Raw genomic sequence first — 13,903 nt, 5'->3', positions numbered from 1 at the left:
GTGTCTCTTTGCTGTGACAAAAGTGACCTGAGGTGTTCTGCGGTCTGGTTCGAGGAGCGGGTGAGCCTCAGCAGAAGTTGCCGGGGAGCGGGAGCCCTGCAGCAGCGCGGCCTCTCCTCGCCTGGGCAGGGGCAGGGGCGGCTCCTCCCGGGGTTCTGCAGGTCCGTCCCTGACCGCCTGTGTGCGGGGACGTGCTTTGGCCGGTTCCCCTTCCGGGCGGTCGCCAGCGCAGAGTAGTGTCCAGGGAGAATTGCTCTTCCCGACTGTGTCAGGAGACTCCGTAGGAGCGTGGCGCAAGGAATCTGGGAGTTTCTTTTCTCCCTCTGTTGCAGGCTTTGGAAACTCTGGTAGGGAGGAATGGCTCATGGTGTGAGAAGATGGCAAGTGAAACCTATCTCCCTCTGAGTGGGGGTGGCAGTGCAAGGCAGGCTTTTCCTACTTGCTGGATTGGTGACACTCAAACCAAATTACCAGGTAAGAAATTATTCCCGCTTCTCACTTAAATCAGCCTTAGGTAGGGTAAAAGAGACAAATCTCATTTGAGGCTACGTGCTATATGTAGCAGTGGATGGGGCACAGTAACATGTATAATTGAAAATATTTCTGCTGTTCTGGATAATGTCTGGGGTAGTGTGTGACAAAAACTAGAATCTGATCTGAACTGCACAATTAATTTGGAATAGGATGTAATTCATTTCAGCGTGGTGCTACTGGAAATTGCAGGGAAGATTTGGTACATGGAGCTAGCGACCGTGGAGGAGAGGTAGCAGGTGTTTATGCTTACGGTTGTTACAGGTCGCACTGGAGTGCTCAGGCTTGGACAACTGGCCCAAGCCAGAGTTGACCTGTAGATGAATCCTGTATATTTTATAACTGATAACCATTGTGCTAGTAGGTATTGTACTAAGTTACAACAACCCACTTTGCTGATGTAAAAAGTGCTAAGGCATTGAAAATACTGAAGCCTGAACAACAGGCCCCAAGCCGAAGCTGCTGACTTATTAGCCAAAGTATGTAAGCTCGCTAGTGAAAGATGCAGCCGAGAATATAATCAGTAGTGAGGACAAAATGCTGAGAGAAAGTATCCAGCTTCCCTTGTTTAGCTTGTTCAAGGCTGAGAACCCACGTATCTGGCCTTGTTAGAAACTCCCTTGGTCTCCCCCCCCGTGCCCTGGCCAGGCTTTGGGTGGGCTCCCAACGGGAGAATGAAACCAGAAATTTTCCACTCAAAACAAAGGTGCCAGCTGTTCTGCCCTGCTGATTTTTGGGTCCATAAGGCCGGACCCGCTCCCAGCGACTCTGGAGGCCTCAGCTGCAGGTGGAAGCACCGCCTAGGATTTCCCCCTGCCCGGGCCAGGCTCTGCCAGCCCTCGTGTAACCGGGGCTGCCCAGCCACTGCAGATCTAGAGAATAATAAAATATGCAAGTGGTGATATATCTTTCTTAATCACTGTTCTCTCTCGTGTAGTAATGATTTGATGCATAACTCTGTATTTTCCTGTTTGTTGCTTTGGGTGCACTATTCTGCCTTTTCTTACTGCATGTCTTCTGTATTACTGTGTTACACTCTTCGGTTATCACCAGTAAAGTGCACCTGCTCTTTCCACTCTGGTGTCTAAATTTAATTGGTATCCTTAATCAGCAAAACACTTACACACCATTGTGAGGTTTGTGGTATGAACAAGTAGAAAAATGGGTGATGTCAGTCCTCTTAAATGCAGTGTAAGAGGCTTGGAAGGCCATTCCTGTTACCTGCAGCTCTTGTGAAATAGCTCATCATTTTCTGTGGCCTTTTAGGTCCAAAGGCTGATTGTTCTTGGATTTCTTCATGAAAGGACACAGGAACATCGTGGATGGCTGGTGAAGTTTGGGGGGGATTTTTTTTTTCTTTTTTTAGCACCTGAAGTATAACTGTGTTCCTCTAGTTGATGCTGATGGCAGTATTTTGATGATTGTGTACTGTAAAAAAGGAGATGCTATTCAAAACGTTTTAGACCCTCGGTGCACAGTTTCATGTGAGTCAATACTTACTATTTCTTGTAATATTTTTGCCAGGGAAGAAGCATTTCGGTTTTACGGTTGAGTGAAACTGAGCTATATGGGATTTGAAATGTGAAGTCTGAAAGAAACTTCTTGATTCTCAATTTTTTGCTTTTTGTGCTGCTAAACTAAAGTTTAGTTAAACTCTGGAGTATCGATTTATGGCGTCTAAATAATATGAAGCCATCTTTGAGAATGTAGTAAGTCTTTATGTAATAATTAGGATTAAGGGGAGATCATAAACCACTCTGACCTTCCTAACTTCTATGACTGTATCTAATACTAATTCAACTGTGATTTAGAAAAAAAGATCGATCTCTTGACAATAGTTTTTGTGTGTGCTGTTTGATATGTTCCTTGGATGTAGTTTCATGTCTTTTTTGAAAGCAGAGCTACAGTGGAAATGTGTGTACTAGGGCTGATGTGTTTGGTTTGGTTTTTGTTTTAAACAGTATTAAGCTTCTGTTTAAATTGATGCAAAAAAACCCCAGTGTAATAAGTTTTCCTGGAGTATATAACAGGATGGTATTTTTATTTCATTTTAATTTTCTTAAGGATTTTCTTGGACTGAAATTGGCAGTGAATCCTTGTTTTTCTAGTAAGTTATGTAAACATTTGAGCCTTGGTTTGTCCTAAAATACGTTTTCATTACATTTTTACCATAAGCTTCATTAGCTTGCAAATTATGTCAGGTTTTGACAGGTAAGGATTTCTTTCTGTTTTTATTCTATGTAAATGCTATTTCAGTGTGATTTTTCTCTGCTTTTCCCTCTCCCCTCACAAAATCAGCCCCATCTGTATCTTCTCAGTAGTGCAGTTTGGTTTCTAGTACAAATGATGCTGCATTAGTTTGTTTTATATTGTATTAAAAGACCAGGACGTGAATGAGTATGAGAGATGTCGTGGCTCACAGAATACTGGAAAGCTGCTGTCGGAAGTACTGGGCGCTGAGATGTGAAAGTGAGGCGTCATGTGCTGAATGAGAATTGCGAGGCCTTTCCTGGGAATGTGACCTATTGAGGTACTCGCAGAACACTCCTGGCACCTTGTGTGCAAAGTGTGCTTGAATATCAAGGTGCAAAAGGTGTGTGTTTGACTGCAAGAGCAGTATTTGTGAACTACCTGTCTCTGGGACAGCAGCAGCGGGTGAGGCGGGGTTACCTGCGGCCAGAGTCCGCTCACGGGCTGACAGTTGTATGGCTCTGACACCAAAAGGCTGGATTGTATTCAAGCTTTCAGTGATTTGTCTAGTTTGAAAACAAAACAAAATCTGCCTTGCAGGAAGCAGTTTGCATCTGTGGAATTTGACTTTGCATTGTGTAAAGACTATAGATCTTGGGCTGCTTTTTTTGTTTTCTGCAGATTTTGTGTGATTAACGCAAGACAGCACTCAAAATCAGGTTCAGCTGTAGCTTGGTTTAGATAGAATAGTTTTAATGGTAAATGTTTGGAATTTTTGTTCTGTCAGTGTGTACACATCAGCTGATAGATGGCTTTCATACAGTATTCCCTAAAGAGTTTTTGTTTTCAGTAGTAAGAAAATCTCAAGATTCTGTATATGGGGGAGGCTTCATTGTTTGTGTGAAAGCTCTTGTGCGTGTTGGGACTGAAATACTGATTATTTTTCACATCCTGCTCTTGAAGCACCTTTGGTTTGAGAAATTTTTAGTTGGATTATTGTTGTTGCTTTGTAGTGGATCTTCTGTGTTCTGAAGCCATCATTAATTTTAGCACTTGAAAAAATGAATGCTAATTTACTACTAACATAATTAATCTCCCTGAAATAAGTCCTACTGTTCTAATTGAATATCCACAAAGGAGTTGAGCATCATTTAATTACACTTTTCGAAGTTGTTTCAGGTATCCCCGTGTATAAAATACCCAATTGCTTTGAAAGCTTCTCCTTGAAAAGGATATTCACAATAAAATTGTATAGAAATTTCATTCAGGACTAGATGAACGTGTGGGAAGAAAGTGTTAACCATAACCTTAGTGGTAAACAAGTGTTCAAACCTTTAACGTAGGTTGTTCATAGTACATTTTAAATGTCTGTTTGGTTCATGTAGTAATATCTTTGCAGCTGTACTGAGGACTTAAAACTTCAATTTAGTAGTTAGAGGGTAACAAAGCAGGATATTGGAGCGCCATGTGTGTACACCTTTACATCTCTGCAGAGTGTGGAAGTGCTGCAGAAAGGCACCTGTAGTTGGCGCGAAAGGATTTTTTGCTATTAGCTTGTGTTTTGGTATTAGCAGAACATGATCTGAAAAAAACCTGAAAAACCTTCAGACAGTTCCTGTTACTGCATCTGACTTCGTGGAAGAAGGTTACGTTAGAAAACCTCCTCTGTGGTGTGTGGGGAGTATTGTGACACGCCAGTGCTGACATTGTCAGGAACACTGCTAAAGGCACACCTGGCTATCAGGCACACCGCTCCTCATGCTTGTTTTAAGACAGACTGGACAACAGATGGTTATAAAAAGTAATTAACAGGTGTCTTGAGTTTAACAAACTAAAATGAGGGAGGAAAAAAAGACAGTATTTGCCTGGGGAGAGCAAATGACTAAAAATACATATTTTGGGGGGAAGAAATCAGGAAAAACTGAATATGTAGACACTGTCACAGCTTAAATCTAGATGAGGGATTCTTTTCCGAAGAGGTGTGTGTGGTTTGTTGTTGGGGTGGGGATTTGGGGGCGATGGGTTTTACACGGGTAACAGCTGGTTTTTAAGGGTAATGTCAACTGTGGAACCTGTTCATCTACCCAAGTGAAATGAGCAGTCTGAGGATTTTTGTGTTCATTCTTGTAATTTTTTGATTCTGGGCATGTTTTTCACACTCTTTTTCTTAGAACTGGGAAACTTTTTCTGTTTTGCAGTTGGTGTAATCAGATGTCCGATATGCCGCCAAGAATGCAGACAGATAGATCTGGTCGATAACTACTTTGTGAAAGACACGTCAGAAACACCAAGCAGCTCTGATGAGAAGTCAGAACAGGTATGGCACTTCCCTGCTTGCTGGAATTCACGTGCAGGTTTTGCTTCTGTACATGCTAATGCTTTCCAGGAAAATGAGGGTAACTGACTGTTTCCCTCTGCAGGTGTGTACAAGCTGTGAAGATAATGCTAGTGCTGTTGGATTTTGTGTGGAGTGTGGGGAATGGTTGTGCAAGACTTGCATAGAAGCTCATCAGCGAGTAAAATTTACTAAAGATCATATGATCAGAAAAAAAGAGGATGTATCTTCAGGTGAGTGTTTGGATATCACTTAGTCCTGCCCGTAGTAAAAACATTTTCTCTTTGGCGCATGTGAAAAGAGAAAGGGAGAGTTGTTTAGGTAACAACTAGCTGTGTGGCTTTCCCCAGAGAATTGGGAAAAGTTTAGTAAAAAGCTACCAGTGCAAAATTGTTAGCTCTAAGAAGAGAGGGAAAACTAAATTTTAGACTAAATTACTAATACTTTATACAGTTTGATGTTCAGTGCCAAAAAAAAAATCATCTTCCGTACAGGAGAAACAGAATGAGACTGCAGTCTTTGGAAAGGATTTAGATCCATTCTTAATAATCCTTTTCTGTAGTAGAATAACTAACTAAACAGAGGTGTTGAAATCTGGAGAGCAGTGACATATTGGTAATCTTATCCATTGGCCAGGGAAATGAAATGATGTATTTTTCTGTACATGGTTGTAAGGGGCAATTATAGTTCTCCCAGTATATACAGATAAGCTTACAGTCATATTCCGTATGATGTTACTGTTGTATTGATATTGCTGAGTAAATGTGGAATTTGAATTTATTTTAGGTTTAATCTCTCAGCTAGCAAAATTTAATGTGCAAGGTGTGTGTAGACTTTGTTTAGACATGCAGCTTTATTAGAAGTTAATTCTTAAACTGTCATTTGACTTTATATAACTTGTAACCTACAGAGGTAATGTGGAAAACATTCTCAAAACAGGTAAAAGGTAACTGGAATTTAGCTTAGATTTTCTTTGTAGATAGGATAATAGTTCTGATTTAAAGGCTCATAGGTTCTATGGGTATATGAAGCCTGATCATATCGAGGAAGAGACATCTTGACATTTTACATTCTCCCTACATTTAAAATAAATAACTTCATGATTGTTTCTTGTGTGATTTCAAAGGAGTAACAGTGCTTTGCTTTCTTCCAACTCTTGTCAAAATCTTACAGTTTAAAAGTTTGCTTAGTTCTTTTAGACCACAATCTTGTTTCACTTGCTCTATCAGATAAACTTCATTTTTGGAGAGATTTGTCTGTATGTCTCAATGGGATTGTTTAATAAGAAATATTACCTATTTAAGTTTAAACTTATTAATCCTAGTAGATGAGATCAAGTGACAGGGCCCTGCAAAGGATTGCGGATGTTTTTCATTAGGAGTGACTGTCAACTTGATACTACAGCTCCGCTTCCCCTTCAGTAACCTGAATGGGGAGGTGACACATATGGCTGTTCCAGCAAAGTAAACTTTGTACCAGGAGTTGGGATGTCTGAGGTGGACGCCCACCCGCAGTCGGTGTGCTGGCGTGTGGCAGGAACGTAGCCTGATGGACGGCGATCCTTAGTAACTCTGGGTTGTGGGAAATGACTGGTCATTACTGGCTCGGAGGAGCTTGTTCCCTTCTTTCTTGTTAGCTCTAGCATACGCCCTGGAGACTTTAAATTGCTGTTAATGAGTGTCAGCTGGAGATTCATGAGCTCTCTTTCTTTACAATAATGTGCGTGATATATAACAAGCTTCAGAAATGTTGGAGACTGAGGAAGACATTCATGTTTTAAACCTTACATGCTGTATCTCCCAAAGGCTGCTTTCGTCTCTGCTAAGCTCAAAATATCTTTAGAAGACTGCGCAGCACTTTTCAGTCAACTCGGAACTGGTTTTTGACATTATCTGTTATTTGCATAAGTGGAGAAGTTAAGCAGTTTAGCTGGGGTTTAAGTCACTCTTAACACGGGCAGTAATGCTTTGCATTTACCGTTTCCATGGCATGTCACTTAATGAGGTTTCTAAAGGTTTTGAAGTGAAAATTTAGAAAACCTATGGGTGTTTGACAGTATAAAAGTTTGCGAGGTTTGATCCATCCTTCAGTGTGTCCCAGGTGAAGTGGCATGCAATTTGGTCTTTAAACAGGTTTACATGACCCTGCTCTTCTGCAGTTTTTACATTCTTACAGGTGCCGGTGTCTTTTGAGTGTTTGTGACAGGAGAGGAATTCCTCCTTCTGTTTGAATACAATAAAGCAGAAACAGCTACAAACCACAGGCACTGTAAATATTTCAATGGGAACGTATTCACGGTAACTTTAGGGTGAGAACAGATCTGTAGTTGTCTTTGTCCAAATTCTTGGTTGCTACTTAGCTTGGAAGTTAGTCATTTTGCTCTTCAGATTGTCTAAACTTAATTTTAAAATGCAAAAATGGTTTATTTTTAAAAACAGAGGCCGTGGGAGCATCTGGTCAACGTCCTGTTTTCTGTCCTGTCCACAAACAAGAGCAGTTAAAACTTTTCTGTGAAACATGTGACAGGCTGACATGCAGAGACTGTCAGTTACTGGAACACAAAGAACACAGGTACAAATATTACCATGTCTTCATTCCTGTGGTGCACTTTTTCAGAGGATGAAATGGCATTAATTTAAAAGTTGTGTCATTATATATTGTATTTACTCTTTGTCGGGCTGAAATGACCCCTCGCAAAGGAGAACCTGTGTGGAGTGCTGAGCAATCCGTTGGTTGAGCTTTGTCAAGTATCTGAAGAGCAGATTTGAAACAACATGGTCTGAGGCAATTTGGTGCGATTCAGGTGTTAACTTGCCTGGCATTTACCAGTGCTGTCACTATTCAGGACTTGAATAGAAATTGCTACAGCCCTGAACACCTGGTACTGTAAAGAAACCAAAGTGGGTCATGGATGAGGTAATTTTTTGAAAGGGCATATTTTATTATGCAACAGCCTTTCAATTTAGGGTAATTTTGTAAAGGAAGGTATAAATTTTGCCCAATAGAATAACTTATTTTTCTAGCACAGAGGGAAAAATTGTTTTGATTTTTAGTTGGTTGAAAGTTGCCTCATTCCAAGTAAAAAGAAATGATGGGTTTTGTCTCTGGAGCTTGCTTTTCTCTGAGCTGCTAGAACCTCTTACGAGACATTAAAACTTCCTGCTCTTTAGCAGCTGTGTCGTATAGTTGTTTGAACGTTTGAAAAAGTGTTTTGCAGAGTTATAATAGAGAATCTGGGCATAAATATGTATTTATCAGTCACTGCCACACTGCTTTTCCTAGTCAGTCTACAACTAACACTTCTTCATAAAGGTGCTTGACAGTATGTGGCAATATTGAATTTATTGGGGTTTTTTCCTGACTAGTGATTGGTCTCGTAGACTGCTACAGCAGCCTAACGGAGAGCTTCTTGGGTTTTGAAATAGTAGTATTAAAATATTAACAACCTCAAACATTACTGATCTCTTCTTTCATAGACTGGATCGTAAATATCCTGAAAGACACACTTCTCCAGAAAGCGTGATTTTCTAGGATATGTTAACTAACTTTCTCTAGTTGGTTTCTTTGCATGTTTTGTGCATGATACTAATGGATTAACAGATATATCTTGTTCTACTCACCTGTTCCTTTCCAGCAGGAGAAGATAATACTTTGCTGTTAGCATGCTTTGTTGTAGAATATTCTTTAAAAATTGTTCTGTCGGCAGATGTGAATTACAGATGAGTAGGGAGACTGCTTCGTTTGCCATGAAGTGCAACCGAGATTTTTGTGAAGCTCACTAAGTCGTTGAAGGAAAATCACGCCAAGTGGAAACACGAATTGATTTTAATCTCCTGTTTACTTCTTACCTGAAATCCTAATAGTTTTCACCAAAGGAGGATGAATCACCATTTCGGTAGCAGCAAGGTCCAGTGTCAGTTCAGAATTTCAAGTGAAATAATTGCTGGTGATTCTGTAGAAAGCTGTCATTCTTTTAGCAGCCTAATGGCGTGTGATTCCTCTAGTTTAGGTAGTTTTCAGTCCACACACTTTGGAAGCTTAAAGTACAATACAGTATTAGAACAAAAAAAAGTATTTTGGCTGTAGAAGGAGCTACAGCAAAGTTTTAGCAGTACTAGGTAAGTGTAGATTTTCCCCCGCCCCCCCCTCCCTCCTTAAAGTGGAAATCTGATTTTCAGCTTAATGAAAACAGTTTTAGAAAATCTGCAGATTTCCAGACATTTCAAGTTTTGTGGCCTTTGGGCTTTAGTAATGCTACTTTTTGCATTATAGTACCTAAAATCTTGTGGTGTCTGTCTGTGAGAACTTTAGACTGTTCTTAGGAAAAGTGTCATTCTAACATGGAGACTGAGGAATCTGAACTCTTGGAGTGGAAACTTGTCTATTGCTGGTACAAACTGAATGAACAGGAGCAGAGTCACTGCTGTTGGGAATAGCGCTCACTCTGCCTAGGTCTGTCTTATCATAATTGTGAAGGATTTGAAGCAAGAAACAGTGTTACTGTAAATTTGACCATGTGTTCAATCTTTTCCTGTTAGATTAGATTGTAATGTTCTAGATTTTGACAACAGACGCTGCTACTTTGTTTTTCAGTCGTGGCTGGGAGACAGTGCAGGTTACTGCTAATGCAGCTTATAAGGTGCTTCACTTGAGGAGTTTTTTGCCAATTTGAATGTTGGGATTTAGTGTAGTAAGAAGGGAAGGTGTTCTGGGAGGTTTTCCCTGCTGTTAAGTTATATTTCAGAAGCGTGAAGTTTACTTACCGCAAAGGCAGGAAGCGTCAAGTGCCTGGTAGGAATCCTGGAGCTTGGGGAGAGGCTTCTGATAGTCGAGCAGCCCATCAGTGAAGATGAAAACTCTTGGCACGGCTTCATTCCCTTTGCCATTTTCTACAGAGGGGTTTTGCTTCTGTTGCACTGTTGGTTCCTCTTGTGATGTGTGTTAGGAAAATGCAACTAATTCCATTATTTTCCTTTGATGTAGCTACTTGCACTCTTTTCAGATGAAGTAATGGCAGGTCCCTTTGATACAGTAGCTGTTTGGTTGAAGGATGGAAGGCATGATACATTCTTCACTTGGAAGTATTAAAAAAAGATCACTTTTTTTTAATAGACACATTTTCTTTCAGATTAAACTAATTCAGTCAAATATAAGCAGTATAATTCTCAGCTGAAAAACTTTTTCTGGGATAGGGGTTTTTTTGTACCTTTAATGTGTTTAACGTATCAGTGGATTTTCTTCATCTTAATGTTAACAAAATGATTTCCCAAACTCTGAAGTTTCTGGTACCTCCTTTAGCTGGCGTTCCATGGCTTGCTCTCTTGGGAAACAGTGCAGCACATTGTCTCCCTGTGTAGTTGGAATTAGCAAGTGACCCGTAGAGGTTCAGTCTTCTGGACACTTACAAAGGATTTTAGCAGTACTGAAACATTTTGCACACAAATGGGCATACATATAGTTTGATTTTTTTTTTTTTTTTTCCCTCTGCGTTTTGTCATATTTTTTCAGAATTGCATAGCTTTTCCTATAAATTGGGAACCCTTAGTTTCAGCACATTGCTCCTTGGTAACTGATGCCTCCTTTTGCCTGTTGAAAAGGTACCAGTTTCTGGAAGAAGCTTTTCAGAACCAGAAGGGTGCAATTGAGAACCTACTGGCCAAACTTCTTGAGAAGAAGAATTACGTAAATTTTGCAGCTACCCAAGTTCAGAATAGGTAACTACCCCAAATTATTAACTGTTACTATTACATTGCCTTTCTAATGAATCACAGTAAGATGAATGATGGGACTGGAATAATACTTACATTTTAGTTGATTCTGTCTCTTTAGTTGTATTTGACTTAATCACTTTCTATAATACTTTCTTCCCTACAGTATTATGCACCTGTTGAAAATTGTTACAGGAAAGATGATGTCTTCTGTGGCAGCTTTGAGTAGAACTACAGATGTGACACATTTATTAAACTTGGGGGAGGGGAAAAAAAAAAGAGGGAATAAAAAAGGCAAGGCAAATATATTGTATGGTTTCTGTTAAGTTCAGCTCTAGGTGGCAGAAGTGTTGGCTGTAGAGAAATCTTTCTTGAAATAATTTTGTTTCATACGAATGCTGCTGATAACTGTGTAACAAAAACTTGGTTTGAAATTGAATAGGAAATTGGGGTTTTGGGGGGGAGTTGGTTTTGGTTTTTAATTAGGCAAGCTAAACTTACTGTAATTACCTGAAAGGAAGACAAGCTTTTCCGTAGGTAGCTTAACTTAAGAATTCAACGTCATATGGAGTATTGAATCTGAGACAGAGAGCACACGTGACTGCTGCTGGCTTTTCACCCACTTGTGGTGACGTGGTGTGCTGGAGGTCAGGAAATTCCCCTGTGATTCTCAGTGGCTTTGTGAGCCTTCTGCAACTTCTGAGTCATTTGCAAAATGACAGATCATCTGGAGATGGGAAGTACAAGGGTGGAAGGAAACGTACCAAAGATAAAAAGGAGACGTTCTGTTGCAAATTTTTAACTCTTAGTGGTACCACGTACATTAAAAAAGTTGTAAGGGAAGGAGAACAAATGCCATGACAGAGGCAAATGTGTGAAGATGGAAGCAATGAAAAGGGAAATGTTAATGTGCGATTCAGCATGGAAGTCTTTGAAGGCACCCAAAAGAGAACACCATCGTGGAGCAGGAGGATGAGCTGTAGAATTGTTACTTGTTTGAAGAGGCGGAAACCCTGTTACATGGGAAATCATCAAGCTGAAAGCTCAAGAAATGCCACAAAACGTTGTCTGATAAGAATTCAAGGCCAATAATGAGTGGTGCATATAGGAGTAACACATTGTAGTGGTTTTTTTTCCTAAGAGTTTCTGGCTTCACTGAAAATTCAGTGAACTTCTGCAGCATGTGATTGGATTCTGTAAAGATCATGGTTAACATGATTGACGTGCCATTCAGTTACTTTCTTGAAGTGTAGGGCACGAAATCCATTATAAAAACTCCAGGGAATGGGAACAAGTGTAATACAATAATGTTGTCAGTGTTAGCAGATAGTATGAAGGTGCCGTCATGATCATGAAGCATTACGTGCCACAGACGAGGATGGATGCCTCCTGACTGAACGCGTGTGCCCCGTTCCCCTCTGAGCTCAGACCACGACAGAAGGGTTGGTTGAATGTTTGTTGGAGTAGAAGACCAGGTTGTGCTGTCCCAGAAAAGCACTTGTGTCCAGGGTGCATTAAAGGGCGTTTGACACCAACAGTGAAGATCATTGTCAGACAAGTAGCTATTGGTCTTGTGATCACACCGGGATGCATCACGTCACAAGTGCAGATGCTTGATCTAGTGGTGAAGAAGCCCTTTAGAAAAGGACAAGTTAAGTCTTTACACTCATGGCAGGGTCCTGTGCTCTGACTTCTACAAGCGAAGTAAAGAATCTGGCTGCAGCCCTACATTGTCATTAGATTAAGGCAGGATATGGTCAAATAAATCCAGAATTTGCAATGGGCTTTAAAAAATGCTGTATTTCAAGTTCTGTGGACAGAGCTCGAGATGATTTGCTTGAGTCTGAAGAAGTTGAAGAGTAGTGAAGACACTAAAACTGAGGAAGAGTGATAATGATGGAAATAATGAAGAGGTGAGATGTATAAAAAACTGAAAGGCAGTAATATTGATGCACAGGAGAATAACGTAGACTAATGTCAGGAAAATAATTAGTGAAACATATTGTGTATTGGTTACAGGTATGTAATAACCTTCTTGTTACAAGATTTTTTTTGTGGGAGGTGAAGGGATCCATCTGAAATTCAGGGTTGACTTCCTTTCTGGTTAATATACAATGGCATAAAAGTTTAAGGCATTGTACATAAATTCTTCATAGTAAAGAGACATGATATGGGGATAAATATGTGTATGTACATACATGTGTGGTCTTGGCTGGATGTGTCACTGTGTAAACATATAAATAAAGTGGGTAAACCACAAGGACCATTTCCTATTATTTTAAGTAAAACACAAGTTGTTAACTGAGATACTATCTTGATCTCAGACTGTTTAAATTATTTTTCAAAACTGTAATTTTAGATGGCTTCTTTGAAAAAGTTGTTTTCTCTTTTAGAAATCAAACAAGCTATAAATTGTGTTCTTACCAGAACTTCAGTATGGGAATTGTTCCTTCACTCTTCAAGGGTGGAAAGATGCCTGTGGTGTTTAGTGTTGGTGGCATAATACAGAGTGACTGCCTGACAATACATTTATCTTTTTTTAGGATAAAAGAAGTAAATGAAACGAACAAACGAGTAGAACAGGAGATCAAAGTGGCTATATTCACTCTCATCAATGAAATCAATAAAAAGGGAAAATCTCTCTTACAGCACCTTGAGGTACAGTTAAGAAAAAATATAATAGTATTGTTCACTGTTTCCAGTCCCCTGTTGAGAACTCGCATTCCATATTGGAAAACTGTTTGGTGTGACTGCACGTGTTGCCATGCTAATACTGCCTGTGAGTAGTGTGTTGGAGTTCAATCTTTGTTTATCCTTCTGCTACCTAGAGCCTGTGGCTCCTTCCTTCAGTTTCTGTCTGTGCCTCAGGTTCATTCAGTACCAGGCCCATCATAGGGGAGTGTCTGAAAATCTCCTTTCTGTGCTCTGTTTGCCATTTTTCTATAGAATGTAACTCTAAGGTGTGTACAATCTAGTCTTTTCCTCAAATACCTCTGTAAGGTTTATGTAATATATTAGTACTGTTACAGTTGAGTTGCTTCTTTTTGTCTTCTGACACCTTGTTTACAAGTTTTTCTTCGGGTTGTAAACTCCTAGGGACAGGTCTGTGGGCTTTGTCTTGAGCACATAACGTAGATGC

The 13,903-nt window shown here is 40.0% G+C and overlaps 1 protein-coding gene across 3 annotated transcripts in view; it reads left to right on the top strand.

Moving 5' to 3' along the window:
- TRIM33 (tripartite motif containing 33) overlaps positions 1 to 13,903 on the top strand; it is a 37,773-nt gene that overhangs the window by 6,938 nt on the left and 16,932 nt on the right. For all 3 annotated transcript variants that reach the window (XM_074925177.1, XM_074925176.1, XM_074925175.1), the window contains exons 2-6: positions 4,920 to 5,038; positions 5,142 to 5,289; positions 7,495 to 7,627; positions 10,654 to 10,770; positions 13,308 to 13,422. In XM_074925177.1, the coding sequence (XP_074781278.1) occupies positions 4,920 to 5,038; positions 5,142 to 5,289; positions 7,495 to 7,627; positions 10,654 to 10,770; positions 13,308 to 13,422 (632 nt within the window). The remainder of the gene's footprint in view (positions 1 to 4,919; positions 5,039 to 5,141; positions 5,290 to 7,494; positions 7,628 to 10,653; positions 10,771 to 13,307; positions 13,423 to 13,903) is intronic.

The sequence above is a fragment of the Athene noctua genome, chromosome 23 (assembly GCF_965140245.1).
Source record: "Athene noctua chromosome 23, bAthNoc1.hap1.1, whole genome shotgun sequence".
Classification (NCBI taxonomy): domain Eukaryota; kingdom Metazoa; phylum Chordata; class Aves; order Strigiformes; family Strigidae; genus Athene; species Athene noctua.
The sequence above is the reverse complement of the archived record's forward strand: the minus strand, read 5'-3'. Positions and strand labels throughout refer to the sequence as shown.